General features: G+C 56.9%; 1 protein-coding gene across 4 annotated transcripts in view; it reads right to left on the bottom strand.

Annotated features, from left to right (window-relative positions):
- FBXL19 (F-box and leucine rich repeat protein 19) overlaps window positions 1-10,633 on the bottom strand; it is a 35,401-nt gene extending 24,768 nt beyond the window's left edge. Inside the window, exons 1-7 of one of the 4 annotated variants that reach the window (XM_054534894.2) lie at window positions 10,316-10,633; window positions 7,533-7,733; window positions 6,013-6,156; window positions 5,805-5,891; window positions 5,501-5,719; window positions 4,836-4,997; window positions 2,878-3,389 (exon numbers count right to left, since the gene is read on the bottom strand). In XM_054534894.2, coding sequence (XP_054390869.1) covers window positions 2,878-3,389; window positions 4,836-4,997; window positions 5,501-5,719; window positions 5,805-5,891; window positions 6,013-6,156; window positions 7,533-7,733; window positions 10,316-10,357 — 1,367 coding nt within the window. In that variant the 5' untranslated portion in view covers window positions 10,358-10,633. Of the gene's footprint in view, window positions 1-2,877; window positions 3,390-4,835; window positions 4,998-5,500; window positions 5,720-5,804; window positions 5,892-6,012; window positions 6,157-7,532; window positions 7,734-8,696; window positions 8,983-9,005; window positions 9,586-10,315 lie in introns of those variants that run through there. The other 3 variants (XM_054534897.2, XM_054534896.2, XM_054534895.2) reach the window with 3 other exon arrangements.
- Between the last annotated feature and the right edge of the window lie 3,194 nt (window positions 10,634-13,827).

Below are 13,827 nucleotides of genomic sequence, written 5' to 3'. Positions count from 1 at the left end.
AAAACAAAACAAACAAAAATAAGGCCTGGCAAGGTGGCTCACACCTGTAATCCAAGCACTTTGGGAGGCCAAGGCGGGTGAATCACCTGAGGTCAGGAGTTCGAGACCAGCCTGACCAATATGGCAAAACCCTGTCTCTACTAAAAATACAAAAATTAGGCCAGGCGCGGTGGCTCACGCCTGTAATCTCAGCACTTTGGGAGGCTGAGGCAGGCGAATCACCTGAGGTCAGGAGTTGGAGACCAGCCTGACCAACATGGTGAAACGCTGCCTCTTCTAAAAAAGTACAAAAATTAGGCGGACGTGGTACCGTATGCCTGTAGTCTCAATTACTCAGGAGGCTGAGGCAGGAGAATCACTTGAACCCGGGAGGTGGAGATTGTGGTGAGCTGAGATTGCACCAAGGCACTCCAGCCTGGGTGACAGAGCAAGACTCTATCTCAAAAAAAAAAATTAGCCAGGCATGGTGGCGGGCGCTTGTAGTCCCAGCTACCTGGGAGGCTGAGACAGGAGAATCACTTTAACGTTGGAGGCGGAGGGTGCAGTGAGCCGAGATCACGCCACTGCACTTCAGCCTGGGTGACAGAGCAAGGCTCCGTCAAAAAAAAAAAAAAAAAAAAAAAGTTATCATTGCAAATCTCTCCCCGCTACCCCTGCTTCTGTGCCCAGACCTCGCAGAGCTTCCTGAGTGGTCCTGCTGTGCCCCCACAGGCCCCTGCTCTGCCTGGCTCTTGTCCTTTTCATTGGGAGGTGCCATCTGATTGAGTGTTTAGTACCCTCCAGGCACTGTGCTGCGGGCTTTGTAGGAATCACTTCACTTAATCCCCACAAGGTGAGTATTCATACAAACCCAGACTACAGATGAGAAAACCAGGGCCTCAAGAGGTATCGCTCTCCACACATGGCCACGCAGCCAGTGAAACCCAAGGATGCAGAGTCCAGGGCCCACACTGGGAGCCATTGCCTCTTGCTTTGTCTGCTTCGGACCACATGTCTCCCGTTGAAGCAGAAATCAGGGCCCTTTCAGTTCTGGCTCCCACATGCCAGGCACAGAGCTGGCCTTGAAGGGGCCTCAGCAAACATTTCCTTGATTAGTACATGAGGCAGGTGTCATCCCCTGCAACTTCTGTAACTATCTGCTTCTATGTTGCAGCTTAACTGTACGCTCTTCAAGGGCACAGATCTACATTCTGAGGCCTAACAGGCTGTGCGTTCAGCAACTATTTGCAACTAAGTAAATACTGGCTACAATGAGAGCTCTTTCAAGTAGTTCCTATTTCCCAGGTACTGTGCTCAGTTCTTCATGTGTATTAGCTCAAGAAAACACTATGCAAGAGCGTTGATTATCTGGTTTTTCAGATGAAGAAACCGAGGCACAGGAAGTTAAGTGACTGGCCCAATGGTTTATAGCTCTTCAGCTATAACCACAACCGGTAGCTCATGCCTGTAATCCCAGCACTTTGGGAGGCTGAGGCGGGCGGATTGCTTCAGGTCAGGAGTTCAAGACCAGCCTGGCCAACAGGGTGATACTCTGTCTCTACTGAAATTACAAAAAAAAAAAAAAAAAAAAATTAGCCGGGTGTGGTGGTGGGCGCCTATAATCCCAGTTACTCAGGAGGCTGAGGCAGGGGAATTGCTTGAACCCGGGAGGCAGAGGTTGCAATCAGCCAAGATCATGCCACTGTACTCTAACATGGGCCACAGTGTGAGGCTCCGTCTTTAAAAAAAAAAAAAAAAAAAAAGATTCTGTCACAGGCAATTTGCCTCCAGAGCCTGCACTCTGGTACTTTTGGCTGCACAATCTCTGCAGATACCAGAAGGCACCAGTGGCCCAGACCTGGTCCCAAAAGAAGACCAGAGTTTGAGTTCAGCCATGAACTTGTACTGTAACTTCAGGTGTCCCTTTTCTCTCCCAGGGCTGCCATTATGAAGGTCAAATCAGCTAACCTTGGTGCAGTGCCCAACAGGGAACCTGGTCCCAGCTGCAGCGAGTCCCTGGGAAAGAGCCTGATAGCCTCGTTTACTGCAACATTTCTTGGGCACTTACACCGCCCTTTGTCCCGTGCTAGGGACATGAAGATAAAACAGACACAGTTATCTGCTCCCACCCCAGCAACTGAGGGGAAAGTGAAATGAGTAAATGAATGAAGGCTTGTCAACACGCCGAAGGCCTCTGCTTGCTCTATGAGGGGAACAGAGTGCTGTGGGAGTTTGCTGGAGAGGAGGAGGGATTTTGCTGGGGGCGAGACCAGAGAGGAAGACAAGAGGCTCGGGAGGATGACCGACATTTCTAATAGAGGCTGGGGGGCTGGGGGATGGGCAGAGGGCATTAGTGGTGGCTCCAGGGCAGAAGGAAAGCAGGAACCGAGTCAGGAGGTTCAAGGCTGGCCGTCTTTCGACGGCAGGGCCAGCCCAGCACATGGCTTTCTCCTATGTGAATGGAACCAATCATCAGACTGTTTTCAGAAGTGGCAGTATGAGAAGTGACAATGCAGTACAGCGCTCAGTGCTATGGCTGACACACACTAGACAATATAGTCGCTACTATTAGGAGGAAAGGCACTGGAGCCAAAGGGCCTAGGTTCCAATGCCTGGTTCTACCACCACTTCTCTTCCACATGACCTTGGGCCTCAGCTTCATCTGAAAAAGGGGAAAATAACCTCTACCTTAAAGTTGTCTAGGGGGTTAAATGAGCCCATAAGTGGAAAGTAGCCCACACACGGGAAATACGGAAGGACGCACTGTAATCTGTGCATACTAGAGAAGTATCCCCAATATAAAAGCAAGGCCCAGAGAGGGCCAGAGACCTACCGCAGGTCACCCAGCAAGCGGGAAGCCTGCTGGCCACGGAACGCAGGCCTGTCCAGGCCACTCACCAGCGGCTCCAAGTTCGGCAGACTCGCATGCAGATACACAGCTCCCGCGGCCCGAGGTGCTGGAAGACGCGAAGCCAGGCGGCCCGGGGCAGGGGGTGGTCGGATCCAGCAGCCAAGGGGAGTGTGTCGGGCTCAGGGCTTCGAGGCGGGGGCCGCACCACATGCCGCTCCAGCTGTGGAGGCCGGGGTGGTGGGGCTGGGCCCAGGGGCCAGCTGAGCAGGGGCCCCCCGCTGCCAGGGCGCACAGCCCGCCGCCCCCCACGGTTCTCCTTCTCGCCAGAGCTGCCCCGGGTTGGCCGTCGCCCATTCCGGGCCTCGCCGGGGGCTTCGTCCTCACTCAGCGATGTGCCCGAAGAGTCGGAGTCGGAGTCTGAGTCCGAGGAGGAAGAGGAGGTGTCAGGCACCCGTTCCAGCAGCTGGCACATCCGCTTGAAACGCTCTAGCTTCTCCCTCTGCGGGGATGGGGACGGCACCGCTGGGCCCTCTGCAGAGGCCAAAGGCGGCTTTGGTTTCTGCAGGGAGACAGGGTTGATGCTGTTTTAGGGCCTGGGATACATTTTCCCACCCCCCCTACCCCGAGGAGTCACCAGGGGATGAACAGCCCGAGGGACAGTCCTGAGTTCCAGCACTGGCTCTGCTCCGGACAGTGGGAGACCTTGCTAAAGCCACCGCCAGGCCCTGGGCCTCAGTTTTCTTATCGGTAACAGGAGAGTGCTAATTAAAATAATTTCCAGCTGGGTGCAGTGGCTCCCGCCTGTAATCCCAGCACTCCGGGAGGCCAAGGCGGGAGGATCACGAGGTCAAGAGATTGAGACCATCCTGGCCAACATAGTGAAACCCTGTCTCTACTAAAAATACAAAAATAAACTGGGCATGGTGGCACAAGCCTGTAGTCCCAGCTACTTGGGAGGCTGAGGCAGAATTGCTTGAACCTGGGAGGTGGAGGTTGCAGCGGGCCAAGATCACGCCACTGCACTCCAGTATGGGCGACAGAGTGAGACTCTGTCTCAAAAATAAAATAAAATAAAATAAAATAATTTCCAGCCCTTACGGGTTTGCATGGCTTAGGCAGTTCCAAAAGCAGTAGGGAATGGAGAAATGAGAGACCCTGCTTTGAATCCTGGCTTGCCCTCAACTCTGGATGGCTGTGGGAAGCCCCTGCTTCATCATCCACTACACGGACCAGCTGGAGCAGGCGTCTATCAACTGAGGGTAACAGTGATTGGCCCCACGAGCAGCACCCCACGTCGGCTGACTCATTCCGTCCTCACAGTATTCTAACACAGTAGTGACCTGGGCCGCTCTTTTCAGACATGAGGAAACCGAGGCTTAAAGGCACAAAGTGACTTGTCCAAGGTTACAAACTGAAAAACAGCAGAGTCAGGATTTGGACCCAATCAGGCGGACTCCTGGGTTGAGTGTCCATGCCAAGTAATATCTCAATTCTGGCTTTACTGTGTGACTTGGACAAGTCTTCAAACCTCTCTGGGCCTTATGTCCCTTCAATCTGGGTAAATTTTATAGCTTACAAAGCTCACTGCCTTTCAGAACCTCATAAGACTTATACAGTTCTGCGGGATAAGGGGGCAAGGCAGGCAGCAGCATCTCCACTACATGGATAAAGAAACTAAGGCTCAGGGTGGCTGACAACCTGCTAGGATCACACAAAGAGTAAACGGTTGGACAGAAATTTGAACTCAGTTATCTCCCCTGTAAGGCTTGGAAAGATAAGGCAAGTAGGTCAGATGAGCCCTAAGGGTTTTTGGGAAGTCAGGGGCTCCTGTGGCCTGGACTCAACCCACCCTCCCACCCAACTCATCCCAGGTGTCCGGACGCCCACCGTGGCCAAGTGGGGCTGGGGCAGAACAAGGTGAGCAGGAAGGGACAGGTCTTGGGCTCCAGGGTGAAGGGTGGGGCAAGGGAAGGTGGGAAGGGGAGGGAGGAGGTCCCCGGCACACCTCCCAGTTCTCGGGAGGGAGCCCAGGGTGGCAGGATGAGAAAGCCTGGCTCGGATTCAGAACCCTGGGGGGCAGCAGGCCCGGGCCGCCTGGGTCCGATCCTCGGAGGAGGCAGGCGTCTCCACCCACCTTCTTCAGGTGCCTCTCTCGGCCTCCTTTCACCTACCAGGGTGAGAGGGAGATATGGGGGAAGGGAGAGACCCCATTAGGCACTCATGGGCCAGAAATCTAAGGTGCATGTCCTCCACTTAGACTACAAGTCCCAGAAGCCCCCGTCCCAGGGATAACTCTGAGCATGCTCACCTTGCACCCAGCGTCCTAGCCCACTGAGCATGCTCCATCTCTTCTTTCCTCCCCTCAGGCCTTCTCCAGCCCCTCCCTCCTCTTATGCAGGGATGATCTGAGCATGCTCTCTCCTGCCTCCCTAACCCACCCAGGGCTCCCAAAGCTTCCTGCAGTGCCAGCTCACCTCACCTGTCCCCCCTCCTCCACACTGAGCATGCTCTATCCTCTCCCCACCCAACTCCTGAACTACATCTCCCAACAGTCCTTGGGGGAACCCACAGAGCACGCTCCCAGGCCCACACAGCCCCCACAGAACCAGCCAGGACTACAGCTCCCAGAATTCCTCAGGACAGGCCTAGTGAGCGTGCTCCGTGGCTCACCTTTTTCCTTGGGGTGGGAGGCTCATTCCCTGCCTCCCTTTCCTTTCGTTTGGGCGGCCCAGGCACGTCCTCTGGGGGGGGCCCGGCAGGCAGGGGGCCCTTGCGCCTGGGCGGGGGCGGTGGAAGTGGTGGCTCCTCTGTCAGCTTCCATCCGCTCCCCAAGCTGGCGCCCTCCTCACCGTTGTCGGCCCTACGGCGGCCAGGCCCCTCACCTGAATCCTAGGCGGGATGGAAGCTGGGGGTGAGGACCTGCACAGCTCCCCGACCCCCACCTACCCACAGCTCAGCCCAGCCCAGCCCCTACCTTGCTGGTGCGGCCTTCCTGGGTGCAGCGAGGGCACTCCCAGCAGTTGGGGATCTCTGCATTGATGACACCCTCAGCCTTCCCCATCTGTAGGCAAGAGGGCAGCGAGTGGGGGGTTGGCCAGGAAGCCCAGAGCCAGGGTGATCCCCCACTCTCTGCTCCCTGACAATCTGCCCCACCCCAGACGCCGGGGTCCCAGGGCCATCACCTTCAGGCAGCCGGGGTGGACGATCTCGTTGCAGATTGTACACTCCATGAGACTCAAACCAAATTTCTCTTCCTCTCCCTCCACCGTGTCCTCCTTCCCAGCCTCCCCACACAAGAGGCACACAGCTGTGTGTGGGAGCACGGGCTGTTGGGGGAGAGGGGACATCAGGGGCCCCGAAAGCTAACAACAGGGGAAAGACCCTTCCTTCTAGGGACCCTGGCCAGCTGCTGGATGAGGTGCAGCACCCACGGGTCAAGCTGGGTCTGATCCTGAGTTTGCTCCTTTTAGGAGTGTGACCTCAAGCAACTGATTTAACCTCCTTAAGTCTCCGTTTCTGCATCTGCAGAATGGGGCTAAGAATCTTTCCCTCGCAGGACTCTTGGGAGAGCAAGATAATACATGAGAGACACTGATATGTAGCTGTTATCACCTGTGACTGTTATAGCTGGACCCAGGGCCAGTGTGACCCTGAAATTACAGCTGGCTTTGGAGAGGAGGACAGTAACACTCAGAGGGTGGGGAAGACAGCTTGGGGTGATACCAAGGTCGCTCCATGAGCAGCCCAAGGGTTGCTCTGAATCCCACAATGAACCCGGTTTTGGCAAGACCCCCTGGGAACACTAGGGAAGCCACTAGTCCTGGGGAAGCGGGGGCAGCCTCAGACAGTGTGACTTTGGGGAAGACAGTGGTAGGACTGAGTCATAACAAGGATGCGGCAGGATCAAGGAAGATGCAGGTAGGGGAAGAAGGAAAAGTGAGGCAAGGGGTTGGGGGATAAAGGAAAAGAAGTGAGGGGCTGAGGGGTGAAGAGACCAACCAGGAAAGAGTGGCAGGAGGAAGAGAGGGAGGTGGCAGAGTGGGGAGGGGGATGCAGGATGCAGCTGGCTCCTCGAGGCTGCTGGGGAGGGGCCGTGCTCTGGAGCCCAGGGCTGCTCAAAGGATGAGGAAGGCAGGGCGGAAACCCATGCTTCCCTGATCCCTACTGTGTGCTGGGCCTTGTGGTAGACACACTCGCATCCATGCCATTGTTTAATCTTTACAACTCAGCAAAGGAAACATTTTACAGAGAAGGAACCTAAGGTTCATTCAGCATGATTTGCTCAAGGTCACATAAAGGGTGAGCTTGGCCTCGAATCCAAGACCACCCTGGGTGAGGAAGAGGCCAGAGAAGGGCAAGACCTGTTGGAAGGGGGCCATCTCTGGGGATGGGCCCCCTCCTGCACAGAGACATCTTGGGGGGTGGTAGAGCAGGGGCTGGGCATTCTGCGGGGGTGTGACTCTGAGAGCTGGGAAGAGCCTGAAAGTGGGGACTAGGTCAGATCCTTCTGTGCACCTGGACACTGCCCCCAGCTTGGAGCTGAGGACAAAAATGTATACTGACACAAACTAGTGAATGAAGGGAAGAAATGAACGAGTGAACAAACAGCCACTCCACAGTACAGGCTGGGAGGCAGTCACCAGCCATCCCAAGGAGGTATTGGGAAGGGTGGGCAGAGCCCAAAGATGGGGGCAGAACTCACGGCAGTGCACTGCCGGAGCAGGCACGACTGCTTCATGCGCCCGGGCCCCCCGAACTTCTTCATGTCTCGGCAGAAGTGGCAATCCCCGCACTCAGTTCGCACACAGGCCCGGCAGCGGCGGCAGCGGGTTCGGCGTCGGCGCGCTCCGGCCCCCGGCCCCCGGCTGCTCGACGACATTGGGGGCGTCAGCAACGCCGAGGGCTGTGGGTGGATGGTGGCAGGGTCAGATGGGCCCACTGGGGCCCTGGCCTGGGAGACCCCTGACAGATCCCTCCACCCACAGGCAGCTAGAGCCTGCCCTCTTCCTCAGGGAGACAAAGAGGTCACCCCCTTTTGTGTATCTGGGGGCCAATCCTCTACTCAAGGCCTGTCTCCCTGCAGCAGCTCAAGAGGAGCCCAAGAACTGCTTCCTGGCCTCACTCCTCTACCGCCTCCTCAGGGTCCCTTCCCTAGCCCAGGGAGCAGGAGGGGACACCGAGGCCCTCTCCTCTGCCATCCCCACACCGGAGCTCCTTGGAAAGGCCAGGCACTCCTTGTCCGTGGTGTTAACTTGGAGAGATCCCAACTCTTCCCCTGTTATCCGAGTGTAGAATATCCCAGGCTCTCCCCAACCTCAATCTGGGGTAAACTGCCCAGATTCACCTCCCAGATACCCAGAGATTCCTAGACGGAAGCTCCGGACTTTTCTTCCCCCCCCCCCACCCACCTTTTCATCCACAGCAGCCATCCAATCTCTCTTCCCCTCAACCCAGTTATCCTCACCAGATCCAGCGACATCCTTGCCCCCAAGTCCCTAACCATCTCCTCTGCCCACTAACTCCCCAGAGCTCTGACAGACCTGGAGATGCTTCTTCAGAGACCCTTCTCAGCCCAAGATCTCAGCCCCTCTTGTTCCCCACAGGGCTCCCTCCTCCAGGACACCCTCCTCTTGGATCCCTCCGGTCCACCTGGGCAATCTCCCAAATTCCTTGGGATTCTAGAATCCAGCCTGACATCTCCCCAGAACTCAGGATGGGCTCAGTCCTAGGCCCCCCAGCTTCCCCGGCTGCTTTCATCCCTAATCATCTAGAATCCCTTGGGCTCCCCCTCCCATGGAAACCAGATCCTCCAAGATCCCATGTGGAATTAGAAGCCTGGAGGGTCTCTTCCCAGTCAGAGTCTTACCCCAGATTCCCCCTTTCCAGAGACTTTCATACCCATCCATGGGGCTAAGGGGCCCTCCAGCGCTCCAGGGGAGGGGCCTGGAGGGCGGCGACTGCAGGCGGGGGTGGGGGCTTTCAAGGGGAAGCAGGGTCTAGGAAGGAGGGCCAGTTCCCCAGGGTGGAGAGGTCATAGGAAGGAGGGCTGGAGATGAGTTTGGAGCAGAGAGAGGGTGAGGCTGGGGGCGGGGAAGGTAGAGAGAGGCCGGGCTGAGGATGAATGGGAGTGGGCGCTGCCCAGGTCTGGGGGTGAGGAGGAGCCGCATGAACCCACCTCACACGTGTCCCGGGAGCCATCTCTCCCTTCTCGGCAGCTCCCGGCGGGTCGGCGGCCATCGGCGGCGGGGGGGCCGGGCGGCGCGGGGCGCGGAACGCTCAGAACGCCGGGGTCCACGGCCCCCCGAGGGCGCTCGGCCCCTCCCTCCGGCGGAGGCCGGGACGGCGGCGAGTGGAGATGGGGGGCGCCGGGGGCGAGGCCCTCCCACGGGCTGCGGCGCGGCCCTTCCAGGGGGAGGTCCTGCTCTGGGGGGCTCAGTCCCTCAGCCCCCCCAGGCCAACGGGGGCTCCTTGGGCGCAGGGTGCTCAGCTTCTGCCCGGGGCCCACTCAGTCCCGGGTCCGAGTCCCAGCTCCCCTCCCCCCACCCCGCCCCGCCTCTCCCCAGCGCCCCTGGCCCTTTAACTGGCCCCTTCCCGGACCCCACTGCCCAGGGGTCCAGGGCCAGGCCTGAGCCCCCCCCCACCGTTTCCGGGGTTCAAGCCCCGCCCACCGCCGGTTCCCGGGGAGGGGGGGGTCGCTGTAACCTGCCCCCCTCCCCTGGGCCCGCCCCTGGACTGCGACCCCCTGCCCTACAGCTACGAGGCGAGCGGAGGGGGGGTGAAGGAAGCTGCTCCGGCCCCGCCCCCCCAGCCCGCGCGCACCCCCGACCTCTCCCCCTCCCCCCAGCGCGCGACCCTCGGGAGATAGGGATTTAAATAAAATTTGAATAAATTCCCCTTCTCAAGCGGGAGGGTGGAAGGAAAGGATAGAGGGGGAGAGGGAAAGGGGAAGGGGGCAGTTGGGGTGTCTCAGCCCCCCTGGTCCCCCAGCCCCGCGCTGCTACGGCCCGGGGCCCTGGCCGCTTCTCTCATCCCTCCTCAGCTCCTTCCTCCTTCCTCCTCTCTTCCCCCCTCCCCTCCCTCCTCCTCTCCTCCTCTCCTCCTCCTCCTCCTCCTCCCCCTCTTTACTCCCTCCTTCTCCCAGAGGAACCCCGCCCCCTTCCCCCTCCTTCCTCCACCACCTCCACTTTCCAGGACGAACGCACGCAGGGCTCGACGGGAGTTGTAGTCCTGCGGCCACTGATGCTACGGGGGAACAATAGGACGCTGGGGGCAGCGGGAACTACAAACAGGATGGCGGAGGGCGTGCCCAGCCGGGAGCCGAGGATGCCGGGAGTTAGAGTCCCGTTGCCTCGAGGCTCCCAGTTGCAGAACATCGAGAAGGAGCGGGAACGATGACTACAAACAAGATGGCCTTCTCCCCCGACCCGACCTCCTTCCCAGGCACTCACACGCCCTCCTGTCCACAACCCTCCGCGTGTGTGGTACCTGACGGGAGTCGCAGTCCATCTGCTGCCTTCCCGCTGCCATTTCTACTCGTCAGGAACAATGGAAAGGTGAAAAGGAACGAGGACTACAAGCAAGATGGCGGAAGAGGGACATACACCTGACTAGTAGTCGATCTTACGAGGTGCGATGGGATTAGTAGTTTTCTAGCCTTCTAGTGTTCCTTAAGAATGGCGGAACCAGGAGGACGAGGAGACTACCGTAAAGATGGCAGGCCACTTAGCCTCTCCCGGTCTCCGCTTTCCACCACCTTGGGCACCTCGCCCGCCTGTGGTCTCGAAATCCCCCCCACCAGTGGCGCACGGCCTGACGGGAGTTGCAGTCTCCCGGCTCCCGTCTATCATCTCCAGTCGAGACAATGGAAGGGGACGGGGCGGGGCCACCGGCAAAGATGGCGGCTGCAGGGCCGGGGCGACGGCGACATGGGATGTGTAGTCCAGGCGCCTGGCCTCTTCCCTGCGGAAGTGAGGGAGAGGACTACGATAAAGATGGCGACCTCGCCCCTCGACCTCTGCGCCGGTGCCTGCTGGGAAATGTAGTTCCTTGCCGAGCGCAACAGAGAAAGGACGTCGCTGTTGAAATGTGAATCCCGGCGGACACGCCAAATTGCGAGGCGACGGAAACGGAAAGACTCTTTTCTCCTCTCCCCGCCGCCGGCTTCTGAACAGCCTGGCGGGAAATGTAGTCCCAAGCTTTCACTCGCGAGTGGAGGGGAAGGATTTATGTCACCAGTGGGGATCAGTGCGGGTGGGGGAGAAAAACGTCGGGCGATCCGGGAATAAAGAATGTCCGCCTCCCCATGGGGCGAGGACCTCGCGTTTCAGGGGAGGGCCCTTAAAGGAAGGCAGCAGGAATCAGTCTTGTCGACCAGGGGGGCGTGGTTCTCGTCGAGAGTGCATTCACACTCTTGTTCCCTAGAAAGCCTGGGCGCCTCCCCCTCGATTCCTGCTCCTCAGACCTCCGGGAATCAGTGTCTTACAAGACGTGCGGGCTCCGGGGTAAAGGACCTGGAGTCACAGCGAATCCCCGCCCCGCCCCGGGAAGCCACCAAACCTTGCTTTTTCTCATCTGCAAAATGGGGACAATGGGGATAATGACCTCGAAGCACAGTTGGGAGTGTTAAACAAGCCAATGTTCTTGTCACCAAAGTGCCCAACTCTGGCACGGGGCACGCGGTGGTAGATCCCTTTCTAAGGTCCCTTCCTGCCCAGCCGTTCTGGGAGCCCAGGAATCCATGATGCCGGACAGAATTAGCTCCTGTGAGAAGAAAACTGACCTGCAGGCTCCTGCCAGATTGAACCGACCGCCGCCCCTCCTCATCGGGGTCCTCCAGCGTCTGTTACCTAGCACTGCTCCCAGGGGGCGCTCAATCTCCATTCGACTGAGGTACTACAAACACGATTTCCGCAACCTGGAGTTGCAGGCGTTGCAGGCTGTCCAGCCTCATCCCCTGCCTGATATCCAGTCAGCCTTGGTGGCCTCTGCCTAGATACTTCAACTGCCTATGCAAATGGAACGGCTTCTCATCTTTCTGCCGTTTTTTGTTTTTTTGTCTTTTAAGGTCTTGCTCTGTCACTTGGGTTGGAGTGCAGTTGCAGGATCATAGTTTGCTGCAGCCTCGACCTCCTGGGCTTAAGCGATCCTCCTGCCTCAGCCTTGTGAATACCTGGGACTTCAGGCACGCGCCACCACACCCAGCTAATTTTTAAACTATAATTTTTTTTTGTTCAGACGAAGTCTCGCTATGTTGTCCAGACTGGTCTCGAACTCCTGGCCACAAGTGTTCCTCCCGCCTTGGCTTCCCTAAGTGTTGGGATTATAGGTGTGAGCCAGCATCCATACCCCTCTTCTCAATCTTCCTTCTCCCCTGGAAAACCTGCTCACTTCTGACCCCAAGACAGCCCCCTCCCCTTCCCTCTGTCTTCTGTGTTTGGCAGACCAGCCCCAGCGAGGACTTGGTTGTGGTTTTTCCATCAGGGAAGTCAATGGCTGGCCAGTGTAGTGTGAAGTCCCAGCTTGGCAGAGACTTGCCCAAGGCTGGATGGGAGGCGGCTTTGCAGCTCAGGTTTTATCAGTCAGGAAATCCTTAGCCCTCCCTAGAGGATTGGCTGTCCCCTCTATCCTCACTGCTTGAATTTGGTGTTGCATGATTGATTTCTACCCTGTTCCCTCTGCTTGAGGGCTATCCTCCCTACGCCTATCTCACTTCTCCACCCAGTTCACTGTTCATCCTTTATAGGTCTCTGTTTGTGTATTTATTATTTATTTTTCTACTCTCCCACTTTTCTAAAAGGTCTCTATTTAAATGCCACTGTCAATCCCAGCACTTTGGGAGGCCTAGGCGGGTGGATCATGAGGTCAGGAGTTCGAGACCAGCAATGGCCAGTATGGTGAAACCCTGTCTCTCCTAAAAATACAAAAATTAGCCGGGCATGGTGGCATGTGCCTGTAATCCCACCTACTCGAGAGGCTGAGGCAGCAGAATTGCTTGAACCCGGGAGGTGGAGGTTGCAATGAGCTGAGATCGTGCCACTGCACTCCATCCTGGACGACAGAGCGAGACTCTGTCTCACATCAATCAATCAATCAATCAATCAATCAATCAATCAATCACTGTCCTGGCCAGTTTCAGTGGTTCACGCCTATAATCCCAACACTTCGGGAGGCCAAGGTGAGAGGATAACTTGAAACTAGGAGTTCAAGACCAGCCAAGGCAACATAGTGAGGCCCCATCTTTACAAAAATACAAAAATTAGCTGGACATGTAGTCCCAGCTACTTGGGAGGCTGAGGGGCAAGGATTGCTTGAGGTCAAGAGATTGAGCCTTCAGTGAGCTATGACGATGCCACTCGCTGCATTCAAGTCTAGGTGACAGAGCAAGACCCTGCTCCTGGACATATTACTAAGTGCTTTCAGCATCTCATGTGGTCCTCATAAAAATCTTATGAGGGCCGGGCATGGTGGCTCACGCCTGTAATCTCAGCACTTTGGGAGGCCAAGGCAGGTGGGTCACCTGGGGTCAGGAGTTCGAGACCAGCCTGACCAATATGGTGAAACCCCATCTCTACTAAAAATAGAAAAATTAGCCAGGTGTAGTGGTGTGCACCTGTAGTCCCAGCTCTTCAGGAGGCTGAGAAAAGAGAATTGTTTGAACCTGGAAGGCGGAGGTTGCAGTGAGCCAAGATCACAGCACTGCACTGCTGCCTGGGCGACAGCGAGACTCTATCAAAAAAAAAAAAAAAAAAAAAAACCCACAAAACCTTATGAGGTAGAATTCCATTTTAGAGATGAGGAAACTGGGACCCTCAACTATGCAGAATGGATGAGTGGTACTGCCAAAATTCAAACCCCAGATTCCCGAACTCATGGTCAGAACTACTACAACATGCAGAAACAACAAATCCAGTCATGTGTGCATTTAGTTTGGCATAGCAACAACAACACATTTCTCAGGCAAAATAGATTTCCAGCTTCTCTTGAAAAACCCTGAAGTC

This window comes from Pongo abelii, chromosome 18 (genome assembly GCF_028885655.2).
Source record: "Pongo abelii isolate AG06213 chromosome 18, NHGRI_mPonAbe1-v2.0_pri, whole genome shotgun sequence".
Classification (NCBI taxonomy): domain Eukaryota; kingdom Metazoa; phylum Chordata; class Mammalia; order Primates; family Hominidae; genus Pongo; species Pongo abelii.
This window is presented reverse-complemented; position numbering and strand designations above follow the sequence as displayed.